Consider the following 18,315-nt stretch of genomic DNA (forward strand, 5'->3'; position numbering starts at 1 on the left):
AAAAAATGATATAGAACGAAAGTAAATGGAAGGAATTTCATATAGTTCTATAGTGGGAAGTCTTATGTATGTGCAAACTTGCACAAGACCGGACATTAGCTTTGCAGTAGGAATGCTAGGAAGGTATCAAAGTAATCCTGGAATGGATCATTAGAAAGTTGCAAAGAAGGTTTTAAGGTATCTTCAAGGTACAAATAATTATATGCTTATGTACAAAAGGTCTAGCCAATTAGAAGTAGTTGGTTATTCAAATTCAGATTTTGGTGGATATGCTGACACAAAAAGGTCTACATTTAGCTACTTATTCTTATTTGGAGAAGCTGCCATATCATGGAAAAGCTCAAAGCAAAGTGTTGTGGCAACATTTACTATGGAGGCAGAATTTGTAGCATATTTTGAAGCTACAATTCAAGCTTTATGGATTTTATTTCAGGACTTGGCATTGTTGACTCAATTGTTAGGCCATTAAAAATTTATTGTGATAATTTTGCAGCAGTATTTTTTTCCAAAAATGATAGATACTCTAAAGGTACCAAGCATATGGAAATAACATACTTTGGCGTTAAGGAGGAAGTTCGGATACAAAGAATGTCCATAGAACATGTTAGAACAGAACTTATGATTGTTGATCTATTAACTAAAAGATTGCAACCAAAGACATTTAAGGAACATGAACATAGAATGGGTCTTGATTCTTCTGAATGATGCTAACACTCTGAGCTCACTATGTTTATTTATGTGTTTTTTGAACATTGATAGTTTGTTGTTTCTAGTTAACGTAATATTATTTTATGAGTTATAATATAATGATCTAGAAACTTTATGAGACCGATATAAAATTGTGTTATTTATGTAGTTTGTGAAGTAAGATGCTAGTGGTTATAGTTATGGAAGAAAAAGTGTTTCATATTAAATGCATGACTGCCATAACTCACACAAAGTATTTTATCATATTAAAGCAATTATGTAACGTGTGAAAATATGAGTCAAGTAGGAGAATGTTAGAAGTTTATTGTAATTTAAACTTCTGTTGTGACCTAATTATAATTATTTATAAATTATTAATGACTTAATCTCATCCGTTAATGCTAATGTTTGATGGACGCATTAGATTTAAAGGTAATAACACATATAAAGATATCTCTCTCTCTGCCTCTATACACGACGTCTTTTACAGTTTTCACTCACTGAAAATACTGAGAAACTACTATCGTGATGAACGTCTGCAAGAAAGAAAAAGGAGAGAAACCAATTTTAAAGTTTAATTCTACCATAACCAAAACTCATTATTACAACCAATTTAGATATGAAAATCACAACTCTTAAGATCTTAATTAATGCTTTCGCTAAATTAAGTTTACATGTGTTTTTTGGGAGCATGCCAGTTAAATTAAATTATTAGTAACCAAGTTAGAAATGTCGTTCATAGTTGTTTTATAAAATTAATTACTCCAAACTATCGTATAAAAAATAAAAATTTAATTTTAATATATTAATAATATATAATATTTTACACAATTATTTATTTATATATATATATATATATATATATATATATTTAAAATAATTATTTATATAATTAATATAAAATATAATTATTTTATTAATATAATATTATATAATTAAATCTACATGTAAAATTGATACTACAATGAGATAAAAAATTGGATTTGCTTTGCGTTACTGTGATGCAGTGGTCTCACTCTAATTAGCATGTAAAGAAACTACTATGGTCACAGGTGCAAGGTTGCTAATGAAATAAGAAATCACTTGCATGTAAAGAAACTACTATGGTCACAGGTGCAAGGTTGCTAATGAAATAAGAAATCACTTGATCACAATTTCTATGCATATGAGATGTTTATTTATTAATTATGTTACACAGACACTAATATAGAGATATGATGCCACATGAGAGATGTTGATACATACATTTTAAAATTTTATAAGATATAGAAACATGCATATATATAAAATATAAAAAAAAATTTTAAATATATCATAATGATATTTTGATATTTTATTAATATTAAAATATAAATTAATTTTTTATTTATTTTTAATATTTTATTTTAATTATTTAAGTATGTCCATGCATTTAATATTGTATCTGAAATATATCCAACACGCAAACACCTCAACAAAATATCTATACTTCGTAATTTTCTAATTATTTTGGTCATACACATACTCATCTATTTACACATGCTAAAAATTCATTTCTACCACAATCCAGAATGAAGAAATATCTATTCTCCAAGCATAGAATGACGAAATTGTTCAAAAAAAAAAAAGAGTGGCAAAAACAGAAAAAGAAAGCAAGACGCTATAGACCCAAAAAAAAAGTGTGTAATAATTTATTAAAATAATTTGTTCTTAGAATAGTAGGGGTTAACGGGTGAGAAAAAATTGAGCATGGTCAAAAACCTCAAAAAAAAATTTAAGTTGAATACGTTGGGCTTGTTTGAATTTAAGTGGCGGGTAGTGATGAAGTTTGATGTAATAAGAATTCGGGAGAGTGATGCTGCGGGATGAGAATATGTTGAGTCGGAGGGTGCCTCAAGTGGTTTACTGTTAATTTGAGATGAAATAATGTTTAAAATGAGTCGTTGTCATAAAGGAGAGTTTTAATTGTGTGTTGAAGGGGTCTTACTAAAAATAATTTCAATTATACTTTCTGTGGTGCATGGAGTTCATACAAAAGAAGAGAAATTTGCTGTGTGGGAGAAATTGAGTTATATTGCAGAGTTATGTCAGCCTTTATGGAAAACTTCAATGAGATTGTGCAGGTGGAGGGGAGAAAGGATCAGATTAACAGAGTTTTAGTAAGAATAAGATAAAAGAAGATATGTAACTGGTGGACTTCCGCTCAGCAATCTTGCAATTGGATTGACAGAATTTTGGTAAGATTAGAGTAGTTGAAGATGTTTTCACGAGTATAAAATTAGGAGTACAAAATCAAGAGTACACTATAAGAAAGAAGAGTACAAAAAATAATTGATAAGTTTCTTTGTATTTTTTTTAATTTTTTTATTTGCTTGTTGTTCTTACTCCATTTATTATGTTGAGCTTTCTTATTAAAAAAAAATCACAATCATAATGCTAAGAATGGAACCTTCGTTCTTGGTGTGGTTATTTACAAGGCAAAGCTCACTGGTATGTAGCTATTGCCAATAATGTTGATGTTGTTACTGTTGCTGTTGTTGTTCAAGCCATTGTTCTGAAAATCGGACTGGACCGGCCGGTTCGACCGGATTAATCGAGAACCGGTCATCTGACTGGTTCGTTTGATCCCTAAAACCTCTCTGCAAAAAATCGATTAAAAAATTGGTTGAACCGGTGGTTAACCGGTGAACCAGACAAACCGGAAAGGTTTTTTGAAGTTCCGGCTTTTTAAAATAGCCCAAAACGGCGTCATTTTGTGACGAAAAAAAAAAAAAAAACCCACGACCAACTAACCTAACCCACCCTCAAATCATTCAGCACTCAGTTGTCACCAGACGCCTCCCTCAACCCTACTTTCCTTTTCCTCCAACGAGCAGAGGGACTCCACCATCCACACCACAATCGACGCCGGCAGTGAGCCAGTGACCACCAGCGGTTGCCACCCTCGTGGTTTGAAATGTCTAGCATCATCGTCGTCTGGTCTTCAGAAGAACACACACGACACACCCCACAACACAGCTATCAGCAGTGTCGTCGTCTTGAACTCTGAATACTGAAGCTTTTGGTGTCCCCGTCGTCGGCTTGTCGTCAACATCGTAGTCGACTAGTCGGGCATCTGTTGTGCCGCCGTGAATCGCAGTGAGTTCTTGGGTTTTTCAATTAGTTTTTTTTATTTAGTTTTAATTAGCTGTATGAATTGCTGGTTGCTGCAGTGAGGAATTTAGTTCAGTTAATTTTTTATTTTGTTAATTATATGAATTGATGGCTTGATGCAGAGTTCTTATTCTGCTTTTCAATTTTTCATTTTGTTAATTATATGAATTAATTGTTATGTAATTCTGAATTTTACTGAATATAAATTTGATATAAGTTCAATTTTGGAACTCTAGATTTTGAATTTTGCTATATAAGTTCAAAATTCTGCCCTATTGAATCAATCTTCATCTTCTAATTGTACAAAAACTATTCTCTTTCGTTGCTGTTATTGATGATTACTTTTCTCTTGATTATATTTGCCAAATGGGTTTTTATTGGTTTTATTTTTAATTTTTCTTCCCCTTTTTTTTCCGACCCAACTAAAAAAAGTTGAAATCATTTCCGATATCCTTTTCCATTAGTCCATACATTTACCAGATTTGAATAAGAACACGTGTGAAATGAAAGATAATAGACTATAACAAATTCTATTGATGTCGTAAAAAGAAATTTTGCATTAAAACAGTAGTGTGATGTTAATAATTAACTAGAAGCTAGCAAATTAGTGTGATTGAATATAATTTTTGATTTTGAATGCTGGATGAATTGATATAATCTTCTGGGTTATGAATTGTTATCGTTTTGAATTTTGCTATAATTGTTGGATGTAATCTGTAATTTGGATCTTTAGATTTTGGATTTGGATTCGCTTCTGAAGCCATGACAAATCCCTCGCCCAATTTAATCAATCATGGCATTCACAGACATGTTCCAGCATTGAAGTATTTTTTCTTTTGTTAATCTCTCTGTATGTTGTGTTCTCTTTGGCTAGATAAAGTCACTCTTGGTATGGGAATGTAGTTTAGAGGGTTTTATTTTTATTGGTACCATTTGTTTCTAAATAATGGAGAGATCATGTCTTAATTATTATGAATGTATTATCTCTATTAGTGTGTTTTTACTGAGCATCTTAATGTATTCCGTGTTAGTATCTTTTAGAAAACTGTTAATGTCTAATTTTGAGGTATAACACCCTTTAGTCTCATGTTGAAGTATAACTTCAAAATTATTTTCATATTAAAATTTTTAGATTTAGAAATTATTAAATCTAAATATTAAAAATTATATATTAAATTTTTAATAATTTTATTTATATTTAATTAAACCGGTTGAACTCCGGTTGAACCCCGATCGAACCACTGAATCAGTAAATTAGTTGCCTCACCGGTTCTCGCAACCTTGGTTCAAGCACATTACACACTCACATATATATATATGAGTTCTATTCACTACTTTTTTTTTTGGTCAAGGAGTTCTATTCACTACTTAATCATATTTATGTGTAGCATATTAAAATGCACCATATATTCGCACTCAACCAGCTGCAACAATGCTGTTATTCTTATAAAAAAAAAACAATGCTGTTATCTTTTTTTTGGTAAACATTATGCTGTTATCTAAAACAAAAATAGGTGTACAATTTTACAATTTATTTTAGGCCTAGCCCATAGCCCATACCTACATTTTTTTTTGTTACTTTTGAGTTATGTTGTATATAATATAATATATAATAAATTGTACGTTGTAACAACTTGTTACTTTTTTTTTGGTAATGCGTTGTACAATTTGTTTTATTTAGCATGTGAGATGATTATTTAGCCCAAGTATAGGTTTTTGGGCTCATTAGCCCAAGTATACTAAATAGCTACTTCTGACTTTTGGGCCGTAGCCCATTATATAAACGAGCCGAAGCCCATAATAGTATTGAAAAGCAAAGCTCCAGTTTGAGTCTTCGTATCCAACACGAAAGCAGAAAAAAGTTCAAAAAAGAAAAAGCAAAAGACAGTTGCATTGTGCGCAAGCAAAAGACTGAGAAGTGAGAAGGAAAGAAAAGAAAAGTCGAAGAAGAAAATCAAACTGAGAAAGAAAGAGGGAAGAATCCATGGACGTGATAAAGACGCAGCAGATATCGTCTCGGGCGATAGAGAAGGTTATAGTGCACCCACTGGTGCTGCTGAGCATCGTCGACAACTACAACAGAGTCGCCAAAGACACTCGCAAACGCGTCGTCGGCGTTCTTCTCGGCTCCACCCTCAAGGGCACCGTCGACGTCACCAACAGCTATGCCGGTACCCTACCTTCTTAATTTCGTAAACTGAAAACTGGACTTTCATTCTGTATAATCATGTAGTAGCATTGGTATCTAGGGTTAACAAGCCAGATTTCTGACTCAAGTTGGTTTGTTTTTGTTGTATATAACTTGATAATCGATGCTTTCTTATTGAAATTAGGAATTACGAATGTGCTTATTATCATTAATTAGTTTTGTAGTTCACACAGGATTTTGAGCTACAGGGTTATCTGGTGGTGCTTTCTGTTATGGTTGATTTTTATTTTCTTAGCGTTCAGTTAGTTTTCCTAACTATAATGTCCAAGGCCTACCTTCATTTTAGAGGACATGTTTCTCGCAATTTATGTTAAGAGATCATTTTGACTAGGCTCTGCGTTGGTGTGTTACTATGATTTATTGATGTAGTCCAGTTGAGTTTAATGTATAATATCATTACTTCTATCATCTGTTCTGGCTTTTTTTTTATTATTATTTTAAGAGCTATTAGGAAAAGTCTATCTTGCAGTAATTGATTGGGTTCTCTAATAAACAGTGCCCTTTGAAGAAGATGACAAGGATCCTAGCATCTGGTTCCTTGACCATAATTATCATGAATCAATGTTTTCTATGTTTAAGAGAATAAACGGTATGCATTTGGCGAATTTGGTACATATTTCCTTTTCATGTATCCTTCTTTCATATGCACATATCTCATCTAATAAAAAATTGATCTCCCCTCCCCCCCCCCCCCCCTTCTTTTTTTTTTCTTTCAGCAAAGGAACATGTCGTGGGCTGGTATAGCACTGGTCCTAAACTGCGTGAAAATGACCTCGACATTCATGGACTATTTAATGAGTAAGTTTATTAAACTGAAATATTGAGTAGAGCATCACATCGGTTAATCTCCGTAACCCGACCACCCCCCCCCCCCCCAAAAAAAAAAACAAAAAAACAAAAAGAAAAAGACAAAAGCTTATTGACACTCATCTGGCGACTTATCTCCCTGTTTATAGTAATGAATAAAATGACAATGTCATGACCCGATTGAAATATTATGATATATTCTGTGTTTTTTTCTTGGCTATTGTTCACCCTTTTCAACATCTCTTATGGATCTATATATTAATCAAGCTCAACATTGTTGTTGCAGCTATGTTCCCAATCCTGTTTTGGTTATAATTGATGTGGAACCTAAGGAGCTTGGAATTCCAACAAAAGCTTACTATGCAGTTGAAGAGGTTAAAGAGGTAGAATTTTATGTCCTTATAAATTTGGTAAAAACTTTATACCCCGGATCTATTAGTATCATTGCAAAAGGTGGTTTTGCTCTATGTAATGGTGAGAGCTACCTAGAAGTCGCTTGGAACTTAATCCTAGGTGTAGGAACTGACAGATAGTTTATGCTGAATTCAGAATGCCACTCAGAAAAGCCAAAAGGTCTTTGTTCATGTACCATCTGAGATTGCTGCTCATGAGGTTGAGGAGATAGGTAATCCATGGAATGTACACTTGCTGCATTTTTTCCCCGTCATTTATGCTATTTGCTTTGAAAATGTTGTAATGCTGAAGCTTTTTCCCACATGGTAATCTGAACAATTTTTCCTGTCTTACTCTTTTGCAGGAGTAGAACACTTGCTTAGAGATGTGAAGGATACAACAATTAGCACCCTCGCAACAGAGGTGTGTTGTTATACTTGCTGATTATTTATGAATTCCTTTGTGCTTGTTTTCTTTCTCTTGATGATCGTTTTCGTAGTTGTTTCTCCCGAAATAGTTTTGGTTCTTTTGGACAAAAGAATGAATTCCAACTATGTGTTTTGTTACATAGGTGAGTGGAAAACTCACAGCCTTGAAGGGTCTGGATGCAAGACTTAAAGAGATAAGGAGTTACCTTGACCTTGTCATTGATGGAAAGCTTCCATTGAACCACGAAATCCTGTACCATTTGCAGGTTTGCTTTTCCTATTCATGTGTAATAAATGCTGATCCTCTGATGTTATCAATTTTCTTGAATCTAGGCCAAATTGCTCCCAATCTTCATCTCTTTGAATATTTCATCTTTTAAATGGTTTTAACCCATTTTTGCAATTTCTTCAGGATGTGTTCAACCTGCTACCAAATCTTAATGTCTCCGATCTGATCAAGGCTTTTGCAGGTTAAGATCTCTACCTCAGAATATTACCTCTTTGTCCCTCTTCATGTAATGTCCTTTCTTGAGTGTTGATCCTTGTCTCTATGCAGTGAAAACCAATGATATGATGCTGGTAATTTACCTCTCATCCCTCATCAGAAGTGTAATTGCACTCCACAATTTGATAAATAACAAGGTAAGATACACTATCCTGAATCTTGCTACAAGTATTTCTTATTGTTGGTTCCTGATTTTGCCTTTATATTTAGTGTTTTAGTATAAGAACATTTTGGCACAGATAGGTGAGAGAATCAAGATTGTCCTCCTTGATGTGCTTTTAGTGTATACCTGGTTTTCAGAAGTCATACCTGAAATAAATTTATTAGGTGAAAGATACTGTGGTTGACGTGTTCTAATGTGGGAGGTGTAATTTCAGATGCTTAACAAAGAACATGAGAGGACAGAAGACTCCAAATCAGTACCAGTACCAAGTGCAGCTGCAAGTTAGTGTATGAGGGATTGTGATTGGAACTATAGAGGCTGATATTAATTGATGATTTATTACATGGCAACTGAGATTATTACATCATTACCTCCATTGATCTTCTGGCGCATTTCTACTGGGATTAGTGAAATACTTGTAATATGGAAAAATGATCTTATACTTCTCTTGAGCTTCATTTATGTTTTTATTTATTTTTTAATCCCCCTCTCCCTTTGGTACCCTGCTCAGTTCTGGTTTGGGAGCTATATTAACAACATTTGAAGTACTCAAAAACCATTAACAAACTATCAGGATATTAGAAATGTACTATCCACATGGTAACGAATTCATGTAGTGCTGCCGGTTGAAATTAAGATTTATGAATACACCATACAATCCAGGTCGCTGTTTCCTTACGCTGTTGCTTATTTTCTCTCTATCATCAGAAGCGTTTCTTTGAAATGACGGAAGAGAGGGAAAAGCGAATAAATAAAAAGGATATAAATAGATTCTTAAGAGGCTGGTTCTACTATGGAGAAAGAATAATGTGGTCCTCTAAGGACCTGGGAGGTTTTATAAAATAAAAAAGTTGTAGGGGAAAGTTGTAGGTTCTTAACTGGAATTTTTTAAAATAAATAATTTATTTATTTTAATTATAAAATAAATAATTTATAGCGGATTTACCAATTTAAATGGATGACTCATCTTTTTTATTATTTAAAATAGACTGTTTAACTTTTTTATTATGTTAAATTGTTTATCTTTTCTATTATTTTAAACGTTTTATTTTTAAGAGTTTGGTCCAATTTTAAATTATTTTTGTGTCCACTCTGACAGGAGAACACAGAGACACTAACAAGAGACACAATTTATTTTTTATTTTTTATTTTATTATTCTTTTTAATTTATTATAATTATATTTTTTATTATTATATTTTTCTTTTCAAATTTATTAATTAAAAAATGATAATAATTTAAACTTTTATAAATTGTGCTAGTTTATCACTAAATAAAATATAACAACACTAATTTTGTGTCTTGTTTTCAAAGTCTTGTCTTATCCTATTTTTAAAACCAAATACACCTAAGCCATTAGACTAATTTAATTAAACTTAATTATCGAAATATCTTTGTTATATATATCACGATTAGATTAATATAATAACGGAAGACAATTGAACTACACATATATTATTCACAATCTAATTTTAGTCATTTTAAAATTAAAAAAAATAATATATTAATCTTTTTAAAATTATTTTTAAGGAATTGTTATATGTTTTGGTTGAAATCAATGCTTTGATGAAACAATGTATATAATCAAGGATTATTATTATTATTATTATTATTATTATTATTATTATTATTATTATTATTATTATTATTATTATTATTATAATAGTGGACATTTTTGCTTGTGAGTTTTTTTTTCTTGTTTACAATTTGTTTTATGAGTTTTTTTTCATAAAAGAGTAAGTAGTAATGTTACCATTTTTGTTAACTAGTGTCCAATATTAGTTTAAAATATTTGTTCTTTGTCTGTTAAAAGCCCAAATTACAAAAAGCTCATAAACTTAACCCTTTTCTAATTGCATCTAAATAACAATGCTTTCATTAATTATTGAGGCTTCTTTATAATTATTATAAACTTTAGGTAAGAATATAAATACACATACTAACCTGTACGATTCATTAACAACCACACACTTAGAATTAAATTAAAGTGTCCTTTAAAGACCACTTGATACTTTCATCACCATAGCCAAATCCTTCTTTCTTATGATTGTTCATCAAAGGTTATTTAGGTGTGAACTTTGTCTGCTAATGTGTGTTCTACCATTCTATTCTACTTGTTATTGGTGAAAAAATTCCTTCAATAGCTACACATGAAGGTGAATACAAAATGGGGTAATATTTAAAATAATCTTAAAAAATTACATCTGCGTAATTCAAATTGATTTATGTATAATTTTTTACTTTTTTTTAGTATTATTAACCGATCAAACAATTTATTGATACTATACCGTGTTAGACAAGGCAATCAAGGTCAGGGATTTCTTCTTGGATGGCTCTAATTGCGCACCATAGAACCCTCTCGTCACCACCATCGTCGGTGGTGTATGGATGAAAGAATTCAACTACTCTTTTCTTGCTCCTCCTGCTCACCACACGGACAGCAATTCTCAAAATCACCTCATAGAATGAAGCCGCCACCACCATAAGGACAATGAGCCATATTCGTATTGTCGCTGGAGTGTGGCCTTCCAAAAGAATTCGAATCAGATGGAGTTGAAGTGATATTATAAACAATCAGAGATGATATTATAAAACGTTAGATGGTTGGATATGTTTTACTAAATATGTTTGACTGAACCATCTAATAGGTTTCCAATATTATCTTTTTTCATACTTTAGCCAAAAAATATAATCAGGCCCAAAATAAATCAAAGTCCACCCAAGAGAACTTACCTCATCTACACCTACCCGACCTCTATGAGGTCGGGCGCAATGACGAACAACTTAGTTCTATTTATTTGAACAAGTAACTAACTCTTAAGATATCTCTCATCTATTTAGAAGGAAAATCTCAACAACTTCTCTAAAAAAGGGAACGGTCATCCACCATCAAAGGTAGAACTACTCTAAAAGGTGGTTATCTACTTTACTATAAATACACTGACACCTTTAGGTATATTCAGGACCCAATCTACTAAAAACCTGCTTTAAACCCTTGCTAACATAAGCATTGGAGTCCCTTGCAGGTACCACCCTCACCTCCTCATGAGGAACTCGGACGGCGGCACCTCCGCAACCAATAGAAGTCGGAAGCTGCCTCAAAAAGAGGTTGAACCATACGTTCAGGCCCAAAAGTAACCCCATTTCAGGTAACCTTCGAAACATTGGTGCCGTTGTGGGATCTGGAAGTCTACATCCAATCATGGCGGACAATCACTTCGAAGACGGACATACGACATACGAATCTGAACCAGGGAACCATATTGACAACCCAGCACTCGTGATACCTCCATGACCAAATAGAACAAGAAATCTTAACTGGAAGGGAATGTTAGGAAACCCTCAGCCTAGGTGAATCAATTGAGAGGTACATCCACCCGAGAATGAGGAGCCTCTGCACCCAACAGAAATCATGGGACTTGAACATGGGCATCATGGCCGACTAGAGTAACTCGAACAGGAGATAGAGCGACAAAGAGAAGTTAAAAAAGACATTCAAAGAGAAGTACTATGTCAAAGAGAATTAGAAAAAAAGATTCTGAAGTTAGAAGCCGAATTACAAAACAAGAGCAACCATGTAGATCGGGAAGAAAGTCCTTTCGGTGGAGAAGATCCATTCATAGAAGAGAACATGCAGGCTAGGGTTCCAAGAAACTTTGAAAGTCCCAACATGGACTTCTATGATAGAACAATCGACCCAAGACATCATCTTAGTAATTTTAAAAATCAGATGTATTTCGCTGATGCGTACGATCGACCCGTTGCAAAGCTTTTCTGACAACATTAACTAAAGCGGCAATGAAGTGGTTCGATAGCTTACCACCTAGGTCGGTGAATTATTTTGACGACATCGCAAGGAAGTTACTCACCCGATTTTTCATTGAGAAAGATAAAGTCAAGCACGCTCCAAGTCTCCTAGGGGTCAAACAAGAGGTCGGGGAAACACTCTAAGCTTATATAGAAAGATTCAACAAAGCTTGCTTGGAAATTCAGAGTTTACCTCCAGAAGCAGTAATAACGGGGTTGGTTAATGGCCTTAAAGAAGGGTCATTTTTTCAATCCATATCAAAGCAACATTTGACCTCTCTGTACAAAGTACAAGAACGGACGAAAAAGTACATCAGTATGGACGAGAATTTCTGACTTAGAGAGACCATTCCAAAGCAAAACCTTCCTTATCAAGCTCGGGATAAAGATAATAAATCAAAGAAAAAGGATGAATACAACTCAGACAAGTCTCAAAGATACCATAACTACACCCCACTCTAGGTTTCTCTTATCGATATCTACATGGAGATTTGCCACACTGAAAAATTCCACCCTCTCGTCCCATCAAGAACAAGAATGCTGGAAGTTGGATGGAATACTGTGAGTATCACAAATATATGGACATTCCATCAATGATTGTTATGATTTGAAAAACGTGAAAGAAAAACTGGCCAGAGAAGGTCGGTTAGAAAGATACCATGCAGAAAGACCGGACGATCTAGGAAAAAGGAAAAGGGGCGATAAAGACAGTGGTCAACGAGATCGGCCACCACAAACCCCTGATAGGCACATCCATATGATAGTTGGAGGATTTGCAGGAGGAGGGATAATCAAGTCTTCTCCCAAAAGACATTTAAAAGAAGTCTACCAAGTCGGTGAAGAATGCGAAGTTTTCGATTTATCCACAATCTCATTCACCAAAGAAGACGCTCAAGGAGTAACCCCTAGCCATGATGATCCTATTGTGATTACAATGATACTCACCAATGTAAACCTCCACAGAACTCTGGTAGATCAGGGGAGATCGGCTGACATATTATTCAAACCTACTTTTGACAAGCTTGGGTTAGAAGAGAAAGAGCTGAGAGCCTATCCTGACAATATTTTTGGGTTAGGAGACACGCTCATCCGACGTCTCGGTTTCATCTCCTTCCATACCACTTTTGGTAAAGGTTTGAAGTCCAGAACTTTGAGTATAGCCTACATTATGGTCGACGTGGCATCAGGCTACAATGCACTTTAGGTTGGACAACTTTGAATCGACTAGCTGCGGTCGTTTCCACTCCCCATCTTTGCATAAAATTTCCAACTTCAAATAAAATCGCTACCATAAGAAGAGATTAGAGGTTGGCATGAAAATTTTATAATGAAAGCTTGAATCTACGAGGAAGCATTAAGGGAAAAGAAGTCAACACCATTGAACTGGGTGGTGCTCAAGCACGAGAAGAACTACGGCCTCAACCTGGTGGAAAGCCCGAAGAGGTTCACATTGGAGATCAGGTAGAGAAAACAACAAGCATAGGAGCCATCCTATATAAATAATTGAAAATAGATCTCGTTATGCTCTTACAACAAAACTCTGACCTCTTTTCTTGAAAAGCCTCTGACATGCCTAGGATACACCTCGACCACATGAGTCTACCCAAGCTCACGACCTGTTCAACAAAAGCGAGAAAAGCTCGATCCTGAAAGAGCACAAGTCGTGGAAGAGCAAGTACAAGCTTTATTAGAAGTCGGATTCATAAAAGAGGTAAAATACCCTTTGTGGCTGGCTAGCGTGGTACTCGTGAAAAAACAGAATGGGTAGTTGAGAATGTGTGTCGATTATACCAACCTCAATAAATTCTATCCTAAAGACCCATACCCACTTCCTAGCTTTGATACCTTGGTAGATTCAGCTTCAGGGTATTGGTACATGTCTTTTATGGATGCATTCTCAGAGTACAATCAAATCTCGATGTATAAGCCAGAAAGAGAAGACCTCATTCATCACCCCAAAGGCTAACTATTATTATGTGGTGATTCCTTTTGGATTAAGAAATGCTAGAGCCACCTATCAACGGCTAATGAATAAGCTGTTTTCATCGCACTGCGGTAAGTTAATGGAGGTCTACATTGATGACATGCTAATCAAAACAAAGAAAGACACTAATCTTGGTTCTGACTTAGCTGAGGTGTTCAACATAATAAGGAACGAATGTGATGAGACTAAATCCCTCAAAGTGTACATTTGCAATGGAAGCTGGGAAGTTCTTAGGCTTCATGCTCACCCAAAGGGGCATCGAAGCCAATTCGGACAAATGTAAGGCAATAATTGAAAAGAAAATCCTGACTTGTCTCAAGAAAGTATAACAATTGAATGGAAGATTAGCAGCCTTATCCAGATTCCTGGCAAGATCAGCCTTGAAGTCTCTATCCCTATTCTCAATACTCAAGAAAGGGTGCTACTTTGAATGGACTCCTGAATGTGAACAAGCTTTTCAAGATTTCAAAAACTTCCAGAGTCAATGACGTGGCGAAAATTGGTGAGTTAAGAAAATATTATAAGAGATGCGTTGCAAGTATAGTTCTTAACCAACCAAAAATCCGCTTATCAATTTAGAAGGGGTTGTCACAAAATTTGAATTAAAATACTGGGAGTATGAATCCCAGGTCGTCTCCCAACGAGTTGTAGAAAGGTGTGCTATTTTATTAATAAGATGTTTTCTAAAATGGTTTGAATTTATAAAAAGGAAATTAAATCAGAGAATTTATATAATTTAAATAAAATCCTTGACCGGGAGTAGATTAGTTGGAAGCCCTATCTTTGATGGAGTTCTCCTAAGATCAAAGTGATAATTGAAGGTTGCCTGCTCAGTTATCCTTTACCAGATAAAGGAAAGTTAAGCAAGTTGGAAGTCAGTTTTTATTCACAAGTTCTAATCCTCTCCCTTGGGAAGGACTAGTGTCAGTGATTAGATGGTGACCCAACGCTAAATTCAACTATAATTTTACTCTTGAGCATCCAACTCAAGGTCCTCCTTTCAATCAACTCCCAATCAAGTTATGGAACTACTCGCTCATTATGAATGTAAAATCCACGAAATAAGAAAAGGAAATAAAGAAAGACATGATAAATAATAATAAAAAGGATCAATTAAAAATAAAAATAGTTCTTGTATTAATAAATTCTAAAAATAATCCAATAGTAACTCTGAAGAAATTGAGGATATAAAAGAGTAAGTGACAAGTAAGGAAACAAACTAGAATGACGAAGTCTTGACAGGGGTAATAACTCTTCTCAATATCCCAATCCAAAAAGCAATAAAATCAAAATCCTAAGAACTATCAATGTGTAGAGAGAAAACCTAGAGGAGGAGTAAAATCAGATCTAAAAACTAAAATTATGTGGAATGAATGTCGTCTTTTGTCTCTGCATGTTCCCTGGCTCTAATATGCTTTTCTATACCGAAAACTGGGTCAAAACAGGGCCCAAAATCGCCCCCAGCGAATTCTGCAGATTCTGCAGATCGCACACGTCACGCGATCGCGTCATCCACGTGTTCGCGTCAACCAGCGTTTTGCTTTGCCACGCGTGCGCATCGTCCACGCATTCGTGTCACTTTTACAGCTTCCAATTCACGCGTTCGTATCAGGCACGCGAGCGCATCACTACACTTTCCTCTATTTCGCGCGGTCGCGTGAGCCATGCGTCCGCGTCACTTCTCGCTGGTCATCTCCTCAATTTCTTGTGTTCCTTCCATTTTTGCAAGCTTCTTTTCCAATCTCCAAGTCATTCATGCCCTATAAAACCTGAGACACTTGACACACAGATTACGGCATCGAATGGAATAGAGGAGAATTAAAATATATGATTAAAAGTCTCTAGGAAGCAATTTTCAACCATGGAGTAATTTTTGGGAAGGAACTGTAAATACATGCTAAATTAATGAATAAGTGGGTAAAGATTCGATAAAACCACACAATTAAACACAATATAAACCATAAAATAATGGTTTATCAACCTCCCCACACTTAGACATTAGCATGTCCTCATGCTTAGTTGAAGGAGATAAAATAAATGAGTAGGAACATGTAACACTCATGCAATGCAATGCAACCTATATATGTGAATGCAACTATATGATTCTTGTCCACTTGGTTAAAAGTAAATAAGCTCTTCAAGACAATCACAAATCAAATTCCACTAATTTATTTATTATATAGTAACAATAGATAAAAATGCAAGAAGGTAGCTCATGAAAGCAGGGAACGGAGAATTTAAGCATTGAACCCTCACTGATGATGTATGTACGCTCTAATTTCTCTAGTGTATAGGGTAATCACTCTATCCTTCTCTAATCATGCTTTCTAATTTTTGTTCTTCTCCTAACCAATCAACAACATTTAATATACCAATGCAAACATCATGAGGTCTTTTCAAGGTTGTAATGGGGTCAAGGTAAGGGTAAGGGTACATATATGGCTAAGTAAGCTTATAAATTGAATCTTTAATTAACCAAAGCTTTCACCTAACACACATATATATTCTATATAACTTAAATTTCAGACCTAGCTACAAAAAATTTTTCCTTTCACATTCCATAGTCATGTATCAAACTTATTTTTTTTAATTTATCATATATGCATTGATCCTTGAATTTTAACTTAGCATTGGGGTAATTTTGTCCCCTTATTAATTATTGAATCTTTTTTAAATAAACACAGCTTTTCAATGCACATAGAATTTTAATTTTTCTTTTATAGTTTCACATGAGTAGGTACCCAAATTCCCATTATATTATCATGACACATTCTCTTATTATCTTTTGTTCCCACAATCTTCCCATACTCAATTAACACACAATTGTATCTCAAGCTAACCAAAGATTCAATTGGGATATATAATTGTTTTTCCGCTTAAGGCTAGTGATGTGGTAAAATAAAGAACAAATGGGATTTAAAGGCTCAAAGTGGCTAACAAAGGTAATTGGAAAGGGTAGGCTTATTTGGGATAAGTGAGCTAAACTAATAATGGCCTCAATCATATGCAAGCATAGAAATATATTAAACATTGGACATATAGGATGAAACAAAATATAGATTACAATCATAGAGAAGTAAACACACAAGAATAAAATAATTATGGTTAAATAATGTAACCATGTATTTAGGCTCAAAGTCTCACAGGTTGTGTGTTCTTTAGCTCAAAAACCATGTTCCAAATATAACTTCAAGCAAATTTAACATAATAGTTTTGATTAAAATTAGTGAAATTTTGTTCTAAAAATAGGGTCTTAGAAGAAACTTATTATCTTTTCAATAAAGTAGAACATGCATGTAACTAACCTATTATTATGCAATTTATCCTATTTTACAAAAGAAAAACTAACTAAATATCCTATTTTATTGGTGTTAGGGAAGAGAAATTACCTCCGGAAGTCAGGTACTGATCGACCTCCCCACACTTAAGGCTTTGCACCATCCTCGGTGCCATCTGTCAGGAACAAAGGTGGGCTGGTAGCGGTATCTCCACAGTCGGGACCGTCATGGCTCCCTGTGCTGGTAAAAGAAGTAGAGTCCGGGGTGTCTAAGTCTCTATATTTTCCCTTAAGTAGCTCCTTGAGGTATGTGAATTGGCGCTTGTTTCGGCGCTCTCTTAGCTTTGCTTTGCGTTCCTGCCGATCCAACCTTTCAAGTATCTGATGGAGCAGTTGAGTGGTTGTAGGTGCTTGTGGTGTTGAAGGTGGAATGTCTTCAGCCGGTTCAGTAGGCTGGCTTGTAGTGGCTGCTGGAGGTCTGATATATTTCCCGTTAGGGACATACTGATCATCCCGTGGGAGCATGGCTTTGGTGTCTCCAGCTCTGTAGGAGACTCCGGCTGTTGAGACGAGATCTGAAACCAAGGCGGGAAAAGGTAAGTTGCCCGCAATTTGTATGTGTCCCATAGCATTCCGGATGTGTCTTGGTAGGTTCAGAGGCTGGTCTGTAAGGATGCACCATAGTAGAATGGCCATGTCGGCAGTGAAAAAGGAATCGTGGGTGCTCAGAAAGACGTAATGGGACATAATCTATGCCCATACGCGAGCTTCCAAGGTAAGTGCAGAAGCCGATATTCCCTTAGGTCGGGAAGGATGGTATCCATAAATCCATCTGCTGCCAGGTTGTGCGATAACTCGGAGAACAGCGTCCCAGTCAAATTGGTACATCTGGCGCTTGAGTGCGGCCTCTTGAAATGCGTCTAGT

General features: G+C 34.9%; 1 protein-coding gene across 1 annotated transcript; it reads left to right on the top strand.

The window, feature by feature from the left end:
- The first annotated feature begins 5,655 nt into the window (after nt 1-5,655).
- Nucleotides 5,656-9,002, top strand: LOC107623855 (26S proteasome non-ATPase regulatory subunit 7 homolog A). The gene is made up of 10 exons (XM_088507711.1): nt 5,656-5,990; nt 6,525-6,617; nt 6,745-6,826; nt 7,122-7,218; nt 7,385-7,460; nt 7,593-7,651; nt 7,800-7,922; nt 8,069-8,126; nt 8,213-8,298; nt 8,539-9,002. The coding sequence occupies exons 1-10, from the start codon at nt 5,804-5,806 to the stop codon at nt 8,608-8,610; spliced, it is 933 nt and encodes a 310-aa protein (XP_088363837.1). The 5' UTR covers nt 5,656-5,803; the 3' UTR covers nt 8,611-9,002.
- Nucleotides 9,003-18,315: the final 9,313 nt, after the last annotated feature.

The sequence above is a fragment of the Arachis ipaensis genome, chromosome B10 (assembly GCF_059453495.1).
Source record: "Arachis ipaensis isolate K30076 ecotype BB chromosome B10, ASM5945349v1, whole genome shotgun sequence".
NCBI lineage: Eukaryota > Viridiplantae > Streptophyta > Magnoliopsida > Fabales > Fabaceae > Arachis > Arachis ipaensis.

Coding starts and splice junctions, on each gene's coding strand:
- LOC107623855 (XM_088507711.1), top strand. CDS start 5,804: ATGGACGTGATAAAGACGCAGCAGATATCGTCTCGGGCGATAGAGAAG. Junction 5,991..6,524: donor CGTCACCAACAGCTATGCCG/GTACCCTACCTT, acceptor TCTAATAAACAG/TGCCCTTTGAAGAAGATGAC. Junction 7,461..7,592: donor TCATGAGGTTGAGGAGATAG/GTAATCCATGGA, acceptor ACTCTTTTGCAG/GAGTAGAACACTTGCTTAGA.